This window comes from Solanum dulcamara, chromosome 8 (assembly GCF_947179165.1).
Source record: "Solanum dulcamara chromosome 8, daSolDulc1.2, whole genome shotgun sequence".
NCBI classification, from domain to species: Eukaryota; Viridiplantae; Streptophyta; class Magnoliopsida; order Solanales; family Solanaceae; genus Solanum; species Solanum dulcamara.
The window spans coordinates 75,407,854-75,426,738 of record NC_077244.1 but is presented as its reverse complement, the minus strand read 5'-3'; the positions used below and the strand labels follow the sequence as shown (position 1 = coordinate 75,426,738).

Sequence of the window (18,885 nt, the reverse complement as noted above, 5' to 3'; positions counted from 1 at the left end):
AGCTGTCCAATGAATCCGTGAACTGTTTTGATTTCTTTTTTTTTTTTCTCAAGTGGAAGTCCATAGCACTTCCATGTGTCACTATTTGAGTGCTTTAAACCTTAAGAGTTGATAGCTGTCACCAAATGCTAGTACAAAATATGCAATTAGCTAGTCTCAGAAATCAGAATGACCAATCATATACTATCTATATTCTCTTGGAGATAACTATGCTTCTACAATTAAACACTAGATAGGTTAACAATAAAAAATACTCTCCTAATAATTCGAGCTATAAACCTGTGCCTGAACTCTCCAATACCTTAATCAGCTATAACAATAGATGAACCTACAAGACTTGTGAGGGCTTAGCATCTTCTCGATTTCCGTGGTCACATCTTTGCACCTCTGGAAATGAGAATGTTTCCATATGGAAGCTCCTGTTTGACTTTTATGAAGTCACCAGTAGCCAGAACTGCAGAGAGAATGGAGCAAGTATTAATTCTCTCTAATGAGAAAAGCTGAAAACTAGGAAGTTTCTCTGAGCTGCAATGCAGAGTAAATGATATGAAAGAAATATGCATACCACAAGTCTGATAAAAAAGACATGCTGCTTGTTTCTTTGTCATCCCAAGAGTTAATTCATTCAAACATTCTGCTTCGGCTGATCCAGGAGTGTCAAAATGACTCTTTAGCTGCCTGTAGGCATCAATGTATCATGTGAAAAATCAATAAGTCGGATGATTCATAATGATACTGGAGGAAGTTTTAGGAATTAATGAAAAAGGATTTACATCCTGATAGAGTCGGTCATCATGTCAAGAGGTTGAGTAATGAATGGAAGTTGGGTTTGGGTTGGTCCAGTTTCCATCAATATCTCTGCAAAAAGAGTAAAGGGAGGGTCACAACAAACTAAATCACATTAAAGAAAATGACCAGAACTAAAATGGGAAAGTTATTGACTATTCACAAACCGTTATCTTGTGTAAAACCATTTTCGGATAGTTCAGATAATCTAGTCAACTTGAAATTTGGAGTGGGATCGTGCCATGGGTTCTCTTCTGCTACCGGTTGTAGGCCATTGCCACTATGCTTCGATGAAGAATGGGGTCTTTTCTTGTTGGACCTGAAGAGTTAACAATTTTGAACAATGTAACCAGATGCTGCTATATGACAAGACCTTCGTAATTGAAAAAAGAAGCAGCAAAGATTTAAAGTTTCCTATGGTACAAAGATCCATGATATTCCGTCTTTACTTTTGTTAATGTATGTATGATTCAAGTAGTTCATCTTTAGAAAAATACCCGCTCAACAGATATCTACAAGTAGTACTAACCGGCTTGAATTGGTTACAGAGTTCTGTGATAGTAAACCATGACCAGATCCTGAGCTTGGAATGGATCTAGGCTCATCACCTATAGATTCAAAAAATATTAGTTATACGACCAAAACAGATGGCCCAATAAATGATGGATTTTGGGATATTCATGAAAAATCGATATACCAGAGACAGGTGTGGCCATATGATCAGTCTCTTTCACTCCATTAGCCTCTGTTGGATGCAGTCCCATGTTTGTAAGATTGGTTCTGAGGTCCTCCATGAGAATTTCAGGTGGAATCTTGTTATTGTTGAGATTTGCCCTTTGTTTCTCTATAGAGATTCCTACCGATGGGGAGCCTACACCGCTTTGGAAATCTTCGAAAGGCTTCACATTCAAATGCTCAATCAGAAACAAATAAAGGTGGTTCTTATTTAAAACTAATTGAGAATCATAAGTTCCTTACATATCTGACAGGTTCCACATTGCCCATCCTTTCACCTGGAGATGTGTAGGATGGTTCAGGAGGGTAGGGTGCAGAGGTGTTTCCTGCATGTCAAATGGAATCACCATCTGTTTATAGTTTTGGCAACTAAGAGTCTAATATCATGGATGAAAAAACAGACCAGAAGGTGAATCATGCGGAGGTTGGGTACTCCTCATCCACAATTTTAGGAGTGGTGCTGGATAGTGAACTTCCTTATTTCCATTTGTGAGCAATCCTTCTAGTAATGCAATGGGAGGCACCTCCATGATTTTGGCTATCTTCATAGAAGATAAGACACTCAAAGTCTGCACAGAGCAGGAACTTAAGGTTACTAATAAATGATGCTGCATCTTAGTTTAGTTAAGGTTACCTTCCAAAGAGAGATGCACTTGCCATTCTTAGGATATTCAAACACTAGCCATTGATGACAAAGATAAACATGCTTTATTGTAGGATAAGACCCTAGTCAAATTTTAATTACTAAGGTGCACAGAACGGAAAAATTGAGATGGGGAATATCTAGACTTGGGAGGTATGGGAGTACCTTTCTCTTTTTCCTTTTTCTTGATGCAATATCTGAAGAACTCTGAAGCCAGGATTGATAGATGTCACCAGAAATAATAGTTTGCTCATGATCAATTGCAAGACCAGCGGCCTTTCTTGCTCTTCGTCGAGCTGGCTTTGGCTTTTGTTGGTCCTGCCGCTGCTACAAAAGCGTGTCAAGACATAAGATTAGTGCTGACAGTTTTTCTTTATATTATTTTCTAGCTCGGTTGCTTGTAGAGTGTCTACCTCAAAAGCTTCTTCAGCTTCATCAGATTGTTGCTTCACTTGGTCCTCTGGATGTCTGTCAGGGATCTCATCAGCTACAAAAACGTTTCGCTCCATTCAACCAATTTTCGAAAATAAGTAATTACCTAAGGAAATCTAAAGACTTTTACGAGCTAAACTCAATCCAAATAGAGCTTTGTTCTTGAAGGAACTACATATGTAAACTGGAAGTTTAAAGATAAGCAGCCAGGTAGTCACAAAGTATTTTAACTGATCTGATAGTAGGTAAGTACGACTTGCATCCATTTTTCTCTTTGAGAGGAAGGGTTTATTGCCATGATGTCTATCAGAAAAGTCTCCCTTAAAGTACCAAGTGAAAAGTGAATCATCTTAAGTCCATCTACTATTTACATCTCAAAGAACTTCATTTATCTAAAGTAGAAGATAGTAACACATTCTTACGTTGATGGGCTTGTTTTTGAGGTGGAGATGGCACAGGAATACTTGGGATTTGAGCATCTTCTGGCTGGGTATAATTCATTTGCGTTTCTTCATCCCCTTCAATATCAAATCTGCGGAGTAATACATGCTTAAAAATTAATAGGAGGATAATAGAGGAGAGGTTTTGCAGTTAAATAAAAATGAGGATAATTAGTCTCGCGTGATTTAATGATGGATAGTTTGGTTCACGTGAAGTCTTTATGCTAACTGACCATATAAACTTAGAAATACAGAGCCTATTAACTGTCATTCATGATACCTCTCAAAATGATTGAACATATCTGTATTATGGGATTCAAAATGCTGAGCCAGGGTGATATTATCTGGATCAACTGCAACAAGGGTTTCAGGATTGTTTAGAGATGGCACAAGAAGACAAAAATGGAAAACAAAGTAGCATTGAATAGGATATAGTTATATATTCTACTGTGGTGGTGAAATTAGCATAATCTATGCTGATAGGGGGATCTAGGTATACCTTGATGCAAGTCCTGGGCAGGTTCCTCCTGTGCATTGGGTTTATCATAGAGATCAGCATTATCTAGTCTCTGCACATTGAACATCCGCGAGTTTAGCTGTACTCTTATGTAGAAATTACTAATTATGATGTTATTTTCACTATGTATTAGGTATCATATAAGATTGCCTGCTCAACAAGGTCATGAACACTGACAAAACCCAAATAACTTTAGATAGTCTCTCAAAAAGCTTAAAACAACTCAAGGAAATAACAAAGAACAAATTACAAAACATATAGAGTAATCAGAAGAAAGCAAAGGGAAAATCAAACCACTTTATCATTGTTAACTTCCTATTGATTGAGCTTGCAATCTTTCTGAACAATGAAATACGACTTATTCAACAATCTAAAGCAAACTCAGTAGTCTAATTAGATCAGTTCCAACCTTCCATCAAAATAACTATTTTTCCTAACAATTTTTGTTTCTGCTTTTGAAGTTATTTTGTGGATTGAGGAGCTGACAGTGCTTTACATAATTTACCATCGTGAAATAGGAGGTTTGTTCGAAATCCATCATTGTGACAGTGTCTGGATTTCGTAATGTCTGTTCAATCTCAGGGAGTTCTTCCTCCCGATTCTCTGGCAGAGTTACAGCTGCATACCTACAGGAATTGTGATGAGCCATGAAAAGTTAAGTATCAACCTTAGGGAAAACAACAAGAGGAATCAGAATTTATCTTTTGCAACCACTTCATCACTAAACTAGCTATTTTTAAGTACCAAAGTCCTTAGGTATAAAGGACTCACAGCATAAGCTGGCCTTAAATAATCCATTGATGAAACTGACCCAAACATTGAGTGAAACTAACCATAATAAATTGAGTTATTAATTCAACTAATTGGTGGCCGTTCATACTTTAGTTGTTAATTTACTGAAGCACTATCGAGGTAACTGAAACTATTAGACAGTTGCTAAAATTCGCCATTAAAATCTCTGCTTCTCGACAAAATACTGCGACCTCAAGGTGGAGATGAGTTACTCACTTGGCTTGCAATTTTCCCTTTGGAAGTAACGTAGGATCAGTAGCTGCTTTGACCTTCCAAGCTTCATTGATTTGCACCTGGAAATACCAAATCATACATTATGTAATCTCCACAAATTAAAGGACAAAGAAATGTTGAGTTTAATGAAAACAGAGCAAAGAAAGAGAATAAGTTGATTGGGATCGAAGACCAATGTTACTACCATGAGACGAGTCACATCCTCTGCAGTAAAGGAAAAAGAAAAGTTGAAGCAACATCGAAGGGGGGAATGGGAGTAAAATTCGAACAAATTGACGTGAAATTCAAAGAAATGATGAAGAAGTCATGACAATTCATACCGTAGAGGAGTTTCACTTTTCGTTCGTAAACAATGACTACTCCACCTGAGATAGAACTGACGATTAGATATCCAAACGGAAGCTGTAACACAATTGCTAACAGTCATTGGTTTTCGAAGCATACCCATAAGAATCCCAGAGAGCCTCAGAGCCATCGGGACCGATGGATTTAAGATTTGTTCACTGTGACAAAAGAAATTGTAGAAGATGATTACTCAAATCAACAAGGAATAAAGTGCAGTTCAGCGTAGTAATGGAAGAAAACGCCTCACCAGATGTTAATAATATTGAGTTTACTAAGCTTTTTCCGATTGAGTTTCGAGTGCAGAGTGGCCGCCATCCTTCACGGCAAAGAGAAAGATCACAAACAATTTCAATTTTAGCATTCTTCGTAGCCAAATTGAAATGTGAAAATTTAACATATACGAAAAATCGTATGAAGGAGCTTCAGAGAATACTGAACATCATTAGATACAGAAAGCGAAAGAAGAAAAGAAGATCCACTACATGAATTACGATATATGAAATTAAAAAACGCAGAAACTCAAAAAATGTAGCTTATCTCTATGTATTAAAACGAATTTAGAATAGAAAAATCGAAATAAAAGTTGTAGCTAAAAATATCCACCATATCTGAACGGAGCTTTACGAGAATCTGGATCATTACATTAATAAACAATTTGAGTTTAAGCATTTTTAAACAGAAACAGATCCTATTTGAACTGTGACTACTTAACATATAACTCGAAGTTGAACTTTGGATTACGAAATAACGGTGAAGGAGCTTCAGAGAATACTGAACATCATTATACAGAGAGCAGAAAAGGAAAAGAAGATCCACTACAGGATTTACAATATATGAAAGTACAAACGCAGAAACTCAAAAAATGTAGCTTATGCATATGAATTTAATGAATTTAGAAACGAAAAAATCGAAATAAAAGTTGTAGTTAAAAAATTTCACCATATTTGGAACGGAGCTATACGAGCAAGAAACTGGATCAATACATTCATAGACAATTTGAATTTAAGCATTTCTCGAACACGAAACGCGTCCAATTTGAACTGTTACAACTTAACATATAACTCATCTGGAACTTCAGATCACGAGAAATAGTTTGAAGGAGCTACTGAATATCATTAGACAGCGACCAAAGAAGGAAACGAAAATCTAGCTCAGGATTGACAATATATGCAAGTAAAAAAACACAGAAACTCAAAAGAATGTAGCTTATGCATATGAACATAACGAATTTAGAAAGGAAAAAAATTGAGATGACAAGTAACAACGACAATTTTCACCATATTTGGCCTAGCGGAGCTTTGCGAGCAAGAAGCTGATGAGAGTAGAACATATTGCCGTCGTGAAGAAGGAAATTTCAGCACTGAATTTGCAGAGAATTTGAAGCGAGAAGGTTTTGTATATATATAGTTAGAGAGAGAGAGAGAGATCACATGCAAAGTGAGAAAGGTGAAAGTGTGTGTTTTGTGCCTGTGCGTCTGCACTGCGTAACTGTATATAGAGTATACCCGCCATAACAGATGCGATTTCGATTGCATTTTTGCAGAGTCTATGGTGGGGCCCGCACCCTATTGAAGAATGACTGTTTGATGGACTCAAGTCACAGCTCAAGTGATGGAATTTTTGTGCTATCGTTCCTGAATGGCTTCCACGCGTCCCTAGTGCTCTTGTTCAAGGCTTAATTTAAATGTTACTAAATAGAGTTAAGTGATTTACACCGAATCATAAAAAGAACACAAACAGTGACCATGAAAAAATCGAAGCATTTCATCCTTCATTTAAAAAAAAAAAAAAAGGAATATAGTCTTGGTTTTCCGCCCGACATATTTGTAATTTATCTTTGGTTATGCCTCTAAACCATTTATTATATTTTATTATTAGCAAATCTTTTTATTATATGCATTAATTACACACTTGGATATTGAAACATAGTGATGTGCTGCCCTAATGCATAATGCTTGGTAGAAATATAACGCATCTCTTGGTGGTAGAAAATGCTAAGCGCTTAAGCACAATCAGTGGATTATATATCTCCAATGCTATCGTTGATCGACAGGGTGAAATGACTAGAAAAAGAAGTAAACTTAGAAAGTGAGACAAAGATGATATGAATTCATTAAGCATGTCAGCCCTGGACCTTGTGTTTTTCTAGGTCGTAGGCGGGAACTTGAAAGTGAATCACTCAGAAAGGTCTATCTGATTCAGTCCTTTTTTCACCACATCACATCACGTATAATGGGAGTCGAACCCCCTTTGTTGCTGGTGGGCAAATATATAATGTACTACTAAGATGCAACAACTTATTAGGAATAGTTTTTTCAGAACGTTATTTTCCTCAAAGTAAAATCATTTCATTGATAGATTGTAGAGTAACACGAAACTGTGATTTACATGATTACTATAATTAATTTTCTGGAGAGATATATGAAACCTTTTCTTTTTTTTTTGTAATTATGTCTCAGTAATGTTTATGGCTCTAATTTTTAAAGCTTGTTCACATAGGAGCAAGATGATCTTCTTTAGACAGTTTATTTTGCATCCACCTCTGAAGCATTTCCAGTGCTGCTTTGGGCTGATCCATTGGTACCATGTGACCTGCATCATGGACCTTAAGGAAAGTTAAAGGCCCATGGTTCTTTTGAACTCCTTTTTCTACACCATCTACTGCAAAAGAAACTGATGGGGCTTTTCCAAAGGCATTTTGCCCTGACCATTTCATTGCATGCACCCATCTTGAATTCCCTGTCCATATAATAAACTAAAAGTTGAATGACCATACATAAAATTATCGCTAGGTGAGGGATGAAATGAATCTTACCGAGCCAATTGCAGATAAGGTCGTATTCTCCTGCATATACAAGTAGCTTGATACCATCTTCAAGAAGTGAAGGAATGCCCACTTCAAGATTCTTCATCCAGTCTAATTGCATTGCCTGGTATACTTCAGAACTACATGAAACAAATTCAATATCCCCAACACCAAGGGCCTGTCTAACTTTTTGATCATTCAGGAAAGTTTCCATTTTGGAGAAGTCATAGCACAGATCACCCACACATCTCTTCCGCACATCATAGTACTGCACCTCGGAAATTATAAAATCCATATGAGTTCAACTTAGGTACACTCATAGTACAAGAATTTTTACACTATCAGATCACCTAAAAGATACTTACATGTAACCGTTCATAATAAGTGAGATTAGTAATTAACCGAAAAATAAGACAGATAACCTGCTACAACAAGTTAAAATTTACCAATAGTATTAAAATGGAATTGCTATTACGTTTTTGTCTCCAGCAATATTCATAATCTTGTTGAAGATGCTTGTACATACAAGATATGCAGCCATACAAGCAACTCCGCTACCTTTTCCTGATATTATTTGCACAAAAAACAGCCAATGTCAACACTAGCTGTTGTGTTGTATAAAGAAAGAACTTTTGAGGATTTTAAAAAAATAAACAAAAGAAGGAATTACCACAAAGCTTAATTGCCTGTTGACATTTTGGATATGTCTTCTCTATGACATTGTAATCAGATTTTTTGATCAACTTCATATCCAGAGCATAGTCAGTGTAGGCTTTGTACTGGATTTCTGGATCAGTGAGTCCATTACCAATGGCAAATCCCTACACAAATGTATTTTGCTCAAGTTAGCATGATAATTAAGAAAAAAACAAAAGCTATCTGGCTTTAGCAAAAGGGATGGTATAATGAGACATTCGTTACTTCCTCTATCACTAATTAGTTACACGTTCGCTGCTCGAGAGTCGAATTGTGTCAACTTTGATCAACATTTTAAATGTATTTTTTCATGAAATTGACATGGGAAAAATTGTAACTTGCAGTATTTCTCATAGTATTCCCGTTGTTCCTTTTTACTTATCACAGTTTTCTTTTTGATAGTCAAACAATATGAACTTTGACAACATTTTAAGATGTATTTTTCATCATATTGATATGAAAAAATTTGAAATTTATAATACTTTTTGTATATTGTTTAGATATCTAAATTTTAATTTTAAAATATCAAAAATTAATCAAATTGACTCTCGAAAAATGCAACGTGACAACTAAGAAGGAACGGAGAGGCGGTATAATTTATTAATGTCTAAATTTTATTTATAAAAAAATTAGTTGATTTATTCTAATTTAGCTTTGAAGAATAATTATACTAACTTTCGAAAAACAAAAGACAAGGGAGTGAATAATACCTTGAGATTTACGTAGATTCCTTCTTTGTTTTTGTTTCCTTGGTGAACCCGAGAAGCAAATGCAGGAATGTAATGCCCAGCATATGATTCTCCAGTAATAAAGAAATCATTTTTTGCATACTCAGGATGTGACTTGAAGAAGACCTACATACATATCATCAAAAGAATGATGAGCACTTAGAATTTTGAATTATTTCTAACATTAATATAAGTTAATTATAAATTAAAAGATTTAAACGAGCTAAAAGAAAAAGAATAGGAAGGAACCTGTAAGAAGTCATAAAGATCATTGCTTACGCCCCTTTCATCGTGACGAATGTCCTCTTCATTTGAACTATAACTAAATCCAGTTCCAGTTGGTTGATCAACGTATATAAGATTTGAAACCTGTCAATTTATAATTTAACTCATGTTATCGAGCAAATAACTCTATCCGTATGTTTTAACATATCGTAATAGCTATGTTATTTTTCATGTTATTAGTCCCACCTAAACAGAGACGCTAGTCATTAATGTCAATAAGGTTGAACTACTTTTGAATTTCCAAAATTCTAAAAGTCACAACAAGAAGTGTCAAAAAAAATTAAAATATGCTAGTAGGTGAAAAGGTACTTTGCATGATGGAGAAAGGTTGAAAATAATAATAAATTTTTAAAAAAAAACATGGAGGGAATTCTTTTATACCATCTACAAAAGATCTAATCAACGTTTTGAAATTTAATTGGGTAAAATCTCAATTATTATTTTTTTTTAAAAAAAAAAAAGAGAGAGAAACCTTGTCCCAGCCAAAATCATTCCAGACAAGAGACATGTTGTCTGCAATTTTGAAAGGTCCATTTTCATAAAACACAGCCAATTCACTACTACATCCTGGCCCTCCTGTTAGCCATATAACAACTGGATCATTCTTCCTGCTCCTCGATTCAAAGAAAAAATAAAACATCCTGCAAAACAATTTTTTTAAAAAAATAATTTAGCATTAATTAACAATACCCCTGATTCTTTTTTTTTTTAACAAAATGAACATTTAATCCTATACAAACAGACAGTTTAGCATTAATTAACAATACCCATGATTTTTTTTTAATCAAAACAAACAACAACACTGTAATCTCATTGAAAACGGTGGAATGTACGCATATCTCATCCTTATCTTTATGAATATAAAGACTTTTTCTGATAGACTCTTGATACATTTATTGTAATTCAAATAGATAATTGAGCACTAGTTAACAATACCATGATTCTTTTTTTTATCAAAAGCGAACAACAATATGTACAGTGTAATTCCGCAAGTAGACTCTGAGTAGAGTGAAATATATACGGACCTTATATTTACCTTTGTAAGTATAGAGATTATTTCTGATAAACTCTCTGTAGATTTAATATAATTCAAACAGATAATTTAGCATTAATTAACAATACACATGATTCAATTTTTGAGCATTTAATTCAATTCAAACCTTGCATCTTTAGTGTGTGGAAGACGATAATAACCAGCATGATGACCCAAATTCTGAACAGTGGCTCCAGAATCACCAATATAAGATAAATTCAATTTCTTCTCAAAAAGACCCTGTTCAGTAGCTGCTCCAGAATCCTCTGTTGCCTTGTTGATTTCATGTTTAGGGAATAAATTAAGCTGTCTGATTAACTTTTCCGCCATTGTAATTGGAAATTTCGGATCAGAAGATAAGAAATTATCAGCATCATTAGACTTAACAGTTGATGACACAGATACAAAAAACAGAGTGAGAAAGAGAAGAGAGAAATACGAAGGCATTTTTAGAGATTTATTTTTCTGTCAGTGAAGAAATGGATTTGTATGCAGTTGAGATTTATAAGGAGGAAGAGGAGTGTGAAATGGGCATAAATTGGTGAGAGAGAAAAGTGGGAGAATGAAACGGGCTGTTTGGACAAAGTGGTCAAGTGCCAATTCTTCGGAGGGAAAAAGGTCGAGAAGGAAGGATTCTTTCTCTTTTTTTCTTTTTTCTTTTTGGTTTGTTTGTGTCAATTTATTTTTATTTTTTAAAAAAAAAAAACTAGCCCAAAATGGTTCACACATGTTCCCTCTGCTTCCTTTTATTTGTAATAATTATTTTTTACAGTGATATTATATGAATTTTAACTAATATTTTAAGATGTATATAAAAAAATATAATTTATATTATTTGTTATATAATTTTTAAATATTAAAATTTTTATTTTAAAATGTTAAATTAATATAATTTAATTTAATTTTAAAAATTAATCAAATTTACTTTTAAAAACGTAACATGACAATTAAAAGGAACAAAGAATGTACATAATCCATGCATAACAATGTATGATATATGTATAACAACTAAAAAAAAATAATTTAACTGACTATTCAGATAAAGATTTTAATTTCTTTTATATTTTTCTCATTTTAATGGAATACAAAATTTAAGACATTAGTTTGACTTATATGTCCTTTATTACTTGCAGTTTAGAGTGTTTGGATATCCATATTAAAAACTGGTAGTTAATAATTCTTTTGTTCCATATTAATTTATCACTATATTAAAAATAGTTATCTCATATTAGTTGGATTATTTTACTAAATCAAGAAAGTATTAATTAAATTTTATTTATACTGCCTTGCAATTAATTTTTTCTGAAAGTGTTCACATTTGTTTATAAAACTCCCAGATATTTTTTAAGGGGTAAATTAATAAAATTATCTTTTTATTTATAATTTCTTAAGTATAATTCAAAATAAAAAGTGATCAACTAACGTGGGAGGAGGAAATATCATTAGTTATAAGAATGTTTGACTAAATTATTCAAGTAATCTCTTCATTGAATAAGTAATTAATGAATATATACCTTCTTGGAGCACAAATGATTAAATTGGGGAAAAAATAATTGATGTTGATTTGACTGACTTTTTGACAAATATCATGGACCTTTATTTTTAATAAAAATAAAATGACAGCTGAAACATTTAGAAATGAAAAGAGTATAGTATAAATTAATAAATATAAGGGAAACTTACATAAATATACAATATTAAAAAAATATTTATCATTTATAGCAATAAAAAAATAATTTCACTGAACACTTATAATACATTTATAATACAGTTTTAATACATATTGCAGAGAACTATTTATAAAACATATATAATACAAGTTTTATAGATGGATAATACATTTATCACATATTTTAATAGACTTATAATATATTATGTTAGTTTCTTACTACACAAACATAATATATATTTTAAAACACTTATAATACATTTATATTGTATGCATAATTCACTTTTAATACAAGTGTAAATTTATCATAATATTGCTACATATTGCTATAAATGGTAATAAATAAAAAATATCGTTAAAATCAGTAATTAATTTTTAAAAAGCATTCAATCAAGTAATTTTTTCTAAATATAAATGAATGAGGTTAATTACCTAAAAGCTCATTATAATATTTGCTTATAGTTTATAGTAAATCATTACAATGGGTTGCACTTCACTTAATTGACAAAACTAACCCTCGTAATAGTAAGTATATTTTTTTATACGTTGTATAATAATTATATATCATAATTCAATAAAAAATAATTCTTATATTTCTAATATCTACAGTATTTTTTTTGGTAATAAAATGTGAAATATTATCATACCAAACAAATATTTACACCTGAAGAAGCTTCTAATAGTGTTTTCAGTCACCTTCTAGGAAGGTTACTTCATAACCACGAGTTTATCAAGAAAAAAACAAACATCTAATTATATAAGTTTCAAAATAAACTTTTGACATCTATGAGCTCTCTTTGAATTTTTTATCATGTGTACTCTCTTTGAATATCTACGCTATTATAATTAAACAAGTTCCTATATTAATAATTATTATATTGTTAATTCTTGTATAACTTGTCACTAAATCAAACGACCCATAGTTTCTGTATTCTTTACACTCATTCCATCTTAATCACGCATTTTTTTTAATGATGAAATTAAACTTTTACGTTATCATTATTAATAAAAAAAAAGAACACACCTACCTCGGTCCTCTCCTTTTTCCGCCTTTTATATCAGTGTTCCTTTGCTAAAGAAGAGTATTTATTAGCCTACAAATTAATCATATGAATTTGATTAAAGAGACCTCTTTTCATCAGTTAATCACGGTCCGTGAATCCATAGACCTCGTTTTTTGTGCTGAATAAGAACTACTTCGTCCGATCACTTTATTTGTTTATATAATAAATTTCATACTTTTTAAAATTTAATAATAAATAAAATGTAGATTTTATTATAATATTTATATTAATTGGTGTATTGTCTCATTCAACTTGGATAATGACTTTAGGAAAGAGTAGTTAATGTTAAAAATAACACAGTAAAAATGAATAATAAATTGTTTTTTAATATACTAAAGTGGATAGAATAAATAAAAATAAAAATTTATTTTTAATATAGTAAATAAATAAAGGTGAACGGAGTACAGCTTTCTTATTCAAAATTTTCAACTCTTTCAAGCTGATGGATATTTGTCTTCTTTTTTTTTCTGTATTAAAATATCATCATAACTAATCATTTCGTTAGTTAATTCGTCGAATGGTGCCAAATTTTGCGTGACAATGACAATCGACAAACAATGGGGTGGTCATTTCACCTGTGAAGGCATATTTAAATACAATATAAAATTAGTTGAGGATTAAATTAATACTATGTTTCTTAGTTTTAAATGACGAAAATAACTTTTTGAACACTTTAGTTGCCAAAATGGATTTTACAAAACCATTTCTGGAAAAATCGAAATGAAAGTGGAAATTATATTGTTAAGGACTATAATATAATTTATGGCAAGCGGTTAGTGTTTATCTAAAATTTGTTTATTAAATCAATCAGTCAAGTTATTTAGAACAAGATTATACGGAACCTAATTAGTCCAATTTGAATTAATCCTTGACTGTGTGAAAATTATGAGAGCGAAGAAATTAAGTAATTTTTAAAAAATAACGATTCTCTTTAGATAAGATTTGATTGGTTTGGCAATTACTTTTCCAATTCATTTTACTTGTCGTTCTTACTAAAATTAGATAGTTCAAAATAATTTTTATTTTAAAGCATCAAGGTATAATTTAGGGCTGTACAGGGCAAACCGATAAACCGCACCAAACCGATAAACCGAACCAAACCGGAAAAAAAACCCGACTAGTGGTTTGGTTTGACTTGGTTTGGTGTTTGGAAAAAAAACCCGACCATTATAGGGTTGGTTTGGTTTTAACTAAAAAAAGTCAAACCGAACCCAAATCGACCCGATTATAGATATACTACTTTTAAATTATGTTATACATAAAAATATTTATTAAAATATAATTTATAAATATTTTTTAAAAATTTTTCATAATTTTTGTTTTCTTTTTTACATTTAGATTTGGACTTGAGAAGCTCATCTAAATAATATACAAAAAAAACATCTTAAAAAGTTATATTATAAAGTTAAAACTTCAAACAGTGTTCTGCCTCATTTTTATGTTGATATTTTTATACTAGAACTCTTTTTAAGAAGCATTGCTCTGTGCTTTTTATTAGATATTATGAAAATTACGAGAAACTCAAAAAAACCCGAAAAAACCCGAAAAACCCCAAAAAACCCGAAAAACCCGAGAAAAATTGACATCGAAAAACCCGACTTTTATTGGTTTGGTTTGGTTTATAGATTTTATAACCCGACACAAATGGTTTGGTTTGGTTTGTAAAAAATCCGAACCAACCCGGTCCATGTACACCCCTAGTATAATTAGTTGTTTGTTTACACCTTTATCCTTAGTCATAAATATAGAGAGACATTAATATGGTGCAAAAATAAATAAAAAAATATTCCCTCTATTCTATATTAATTAAATTTTCACGGTTTTTTTATAGTTCAAAATAAAAGAATTGTTCAAAATTTAAGATAAATGTTTGAATTTTTTTCCATTCTTTCCCTTCATTTCATTTTCTAGGTGATAAGTTCAAGAGAATTAATTGTTTATATCTATGATTTTACTTTAATTTTATTTTTTTTGAGAATAGCTTGACAATTACTAAAAGGGTAAAAGTGAAAAGTGATGTTCAATTTTATGTCCTAAGCTTTTTTTTCTTAATAAGTGTGCAATATCTCATAAATTCAGTTAATATGAAATAGAAAAAATAATAAATAAAAATAATTTAGTCTAGTTAATATTTTATTAAGATGTGTGCAAAATAAAACATGATAAAGTAAACTAGATTGAGGAAAATAGTTTACATAATTATTTAATAATAAAGATAATATTGAAAGAAAATAGTAAATCTCATTTGATCATTAGAAAAGAAAAAATATTTTAAAAACATAAGAGTCAACGAAAGTAATTATTGTTCTTCTAGGAAACCACTCCGAAAGTGATGGAATTTAATGTAGTTCCCATGTCTTTGGGGTGAAGGTATCATTTAGCACTGAAGTTTATAGGGTGCATAAGTTGATTTGATTTGATTCTATCTATGGTTTGGTTTATCGATTTTCAACTTTAAAATATGTTAAATTAATAATAAATTAATAAAATATTTTTTTATTAATTTTAGTTCTTAACGGTTCAATTTTTATTTTAATCAATAAAAAAATATTCATAAAATAATTATAGGACTTCTCCAATAATTTGGCGCAACAAAATAATAATATAACTTTACGAAATGCTCATAAAATATAAACAATAGTGACTAACATGAAAAGAACTCTACAAGTGCAACACAAATAAAAGAACTAGGACAATAATGTGAATTGAAGGCTAAAGGACAAAGGTAGTAACCAATATAGTATTGATATGAATATTTTATATTTATTTAGAGATAAGGTAGTAAATTACTATTGTCTTAATGAGTTATTGATTTATCCAATATTAAAAATCAATATCGAACTAATAACCTGATAATTCATTTTATAAAACTATTAAAAACCCATTAACCTAAAAAACTAATAGTAATAACACAATAATATTTTTTTTAATTTGATTTATTGATCGATTTGATTTTTGCACGCTCCATAAAAGTTTGTGTGTTTAGCTGTAAGAAATAGGGATCCGGGCTTTGAAACATGTTACTTGAAAGGGAAATATTGGTGGCCCATAGGAAACGTAAATGCAAGGGCTGTTTGTTGTGTCCCCATTAAGTCTAAAACTTAATGTGTGGTATATATAGCTAATGGTTGGAACCGAAATACACAATTAGGTATGTTCCAAAAGATTTGTCACTTTCCGCTACATAAAAATAAATTTGACTAGTATTTTTAGAGCGGGAGTTGTAAATATGAACGAGAGATTGATCTTTAACAAGAAATTTGTGTATGATTAGTACTCACGATTGATGTGTGGAGTGAAAAAGACGTACAATCATATACTCCATTCATTTTATATTAAGTGAATTTGTGAGGCAATACACACATATTAAAAAAATATTTAAAAACATAATTTGAACCATATTTTCCGCTATTGTCCTTTGTAAAATCATAAATATAACTTTGCACGTAATGTGATTTATCTCCTAGAAAATATAAAACTTCAATAAATGAAAGGGCAAATATGAAAAAAAATTCAAGCATCTATCTTGAACTTTGAACAATTCAATTATTTTGAACAATAAAAAATCTCTCAAAAATTCACCTAATATGAAATGGAGAGAGTAATATGTTAAAATGGATTTATGACTTTGTTTTCCGCTAAAAGTTTTTACACACTTGTCAAGAAAACTTATATAGCATTGATTACAAAGAAAATTTATTTTTAATATAGATTGATAAGTAAAAAAATGAATGGAGGGAGTATTTGACTAAAGTAAACTTATATATTCCTGAAATGAGTAATGAATGATTGATTACTTGTCTTCTCGTAATATCAGATTTCGTTTGATGGAATTACACTTGAAGTTGTTGATGCCCTCCTTTTAATAAATGTAGAATTGGAAAGAGAAAAAAACAGTTAATACTACCTTTTTGGTTTTCTAAAGTGACGGAATTTTTGGAACAAATTTCTTTTGGCTAAAATAACAAATAAAAAAGGACCAGAGAAAGTATTGATCCCGGTTTAACTTAATCTCATCTATAAGATTTATTTTATAATTGCACTTCCAATATAGCCAAAGCAAGTAGAAAGCCACATGTATCTTTCAAATGTAGCTTCAATTATTTTGATATAAACTTTTTATATTATGGAAATTATACTTCAGAATTACAAGTTGGTATGCCATCATTGATCTAATTAGTAGTAGTAAGAGTTAAGATTGGTGCATGATTATTTTACGTCACTGAACTCTCTTGTGCGCAATGTTCTTCGTGTAATGCACGAAGGAAACTAATTAAATACCAAACAAACAATAGCTAGCATGACAATTGACAAAGCGTGGAAATGTGTGAAGTACAATATATATGTATATATGAACATATGGATATTATTATAACAAAGGTAAGATAAGGAAGTACGATGTGATCTATCCAAAAGTATGGAAATTTTTCACACCGAAGAAACAAAAAGTGACTTTTAACAAACTTATTCAGAATTCTCGAGTGAGAATAGAGATATCCCCTTAGATGGTGTAACATCAAGATTAATCAATCCAATAATTGACTAAATAAAACAGAAAAAGAAAAAAGGATTCCGCGGAGGAGGAAAGGGAAGATAGACTTTTTGTTCCTACTATTGTTGACATTGAGGACAACATTGGAGTTTCCCTCTGTAAGTGGTCGAAAAGGGAGTGTTTTTCTGTTGTTGATAATGGTAGTGCCTGGTTGTGCAAACCTCAACTATCAACCGAGTTCTTACTACATTTCACTAACACAGGTATCGAAGAACTCTGATTACCAAGAGTTAGACAAATGATAAAAAATCACCAAATCTTTTTTTTTTGTTGGGATCTAAACTCTGATCTCCTATAATATTTACCCACTTCATCGACCACTAGACCTCACACTTAGCTGCAAAGGCAGCATTAAAAATGGCAAGTGATGATTCCAAGTGTGAGTGAGTGGTCTCAACCTTCATTCTCCAATATAAGAGAGTTCTTCATCAATTTCTCTTTTTACGCTTGATTGAATAAAGATAAGTATCCACAGAATTAAAATGGTCAATCAAATCCCTTAAACATAGCTCTCAGTTTGCAAAAGTTTCCAATAAACAGTATATACTTTAATCAAATAGAACAGGCTCCCACAAAATAATCTTTTCTTCTTCTGAAAATGGTAACAGTTACCCACAAGAAGACTCTTTTCAAACCAGAAACAGAGAGAGTGCTATCAATAGTTCCTTAACATCCTTCGACTGTTTAAAACTTCCAAGCCAAATTCTCTAATCCATCAAAATACCTGCAATACTTGACCAAGAAACTAGAACAAGCAGCTTCTCTAATCCATCAAAATACCTGCAATACTTGACCAAGAAACTAGAACAAGCAGCCGCATATCTTTCCAGTAGGTATTTCATATCAAGAAATGACAGATTCATAGGGCATTAAAAGACGAAGAGTGCACATTCTTCTGTCAATATTATACCGGGGTCATCCGGACTCTAGATTTCTTCTATCTGAACTTCTAGTAGGATTCAGTTAAAATGATTACACCGGCAGATCCTACAAATTTAACTAGGAACAGTAGCCAAAACATCATGCTCCACAACCCACAGGTCACCATGGGGCTAGGCACGGACTCGAAAGACAATGACTAGTGCAACATAAAAATAATGTATATAGGCGATATTTTCAATCCATGGG

At 31.7% G+C, this 18,885-nt stretch overlaps 2 protein-coding genes across 2 annotated transcripts; both read right to left on the bottom strand.

The window, feature by feature from the left end:
* Positions 1-116: 116 nt before the first annotated feature.
* LOC129900734 (sister chromatid cohesion 1 protein 1) lies at positions 117-6,344 on the bottom strand. The gene is made up of 20 exons (XM_055975756.1): positions 6,202-6,344; positions 5,172-5,240; positions 5,024-5,082; positions 4,900-4,944; positions 4,764-4,783; positions 4,562-4,638; positions 4,059-4,179; positions 3,536-3,605; positions 3,317-3,389; positions 3,019-3,128; positions 2,578-2,651; positions 2,330-2,491; positions 1,925-2,090; positions 1,765-1,847; positions 1,484-1,685; positions 1,316-1,394; positions 954-1,105; positions 774-858; positions 566-678; positions 117-454 (listed from the first exon to the last, which is right to left on the bottom strand). Exons 1-20 carry the CDS (start codon positions 6,252-6,254, stop codon positions 372-374), a joined length of 1,896 nt encoding a protein of 631 aa, XP_055831731.1. The 5' UTR covers positions 6,255-6,344; the 3' UTR covers positions 117-371.
* An 886-nt stretch (positions 6,345-7,230) lies between these two features.
* LOC129901160 (serine carboxypeptidase-like) lies at positions 7,231-11,086 on the bottom strand. Its single transcript, XM_055976284.1, has 8 exons — positions 10,600-11,086; positions 9,912-10,080; positions 9,404-9,523; positions 9,137-9,280; positions 8,401-8,551; positions 8,206-8,294; positions 7,740-7,998; positions 7,231-7,663 (listed from the first exon to the last, which is right to left on the bottom strand). Exons 1-8 carry the CDS (start codon positions 10,917-10,919, stop codon positions 7,416-7,418), a joined length of 1,500 nt encoding a protein of 499 aa, XP_055832259.1. The 5' UTR covers positions 10,920-11,086; the 3' UTR covers positions 7,231-7,415.
* Positions 11,087-18,885: the final 7,799 nt, after the last annotated feature.

Bases quoted from the DNA above. Each gene is read 5' to 3' on its own strand.
- LOC129900734 (XM_055975756.1), bottom strand. From the start codon at position 6,254: ATGTTCTACTCTCATCAGCTTCTTGCTCGCAAAGCTCCGCTAGGCCAA. The intron at 3,606-4,058 runs GTAAATTATGTA...TTCAATGTGCAG, and splicing joins AAACCTCCTATTTCACGATG to AGACTAGATAATGCTGATCT. The intron at 3,390-3,535 runs GTATACCTAGAT...CCCTTGTTGCAG, and splicing joins TGCCCAGGACTTGCATCAAG to TTGATCCAGATAATATCACC.
- LOC129901160 (XM_055976284.1), bottom strand. From the start codon at position 10,919: ATGCCTTCGTATTTCTCTCTTCTCTTTCTCACTCTGTTTTTTGTATCT. The intron at 8,552-9,136 runs GTATTATTCACT...ACATTTGTGTAG, and splicing joins GAATCTACGTAAATCTCAAG to GGATTTGCCATTGGTAATGG. The intron at 7,664-7,739 runs GTAAGATTCATT...TTATATGGACAG, and splicing joins CCTTATCTGCAATTGGCTCG to GGAATTCAAGATGGGTGCAT.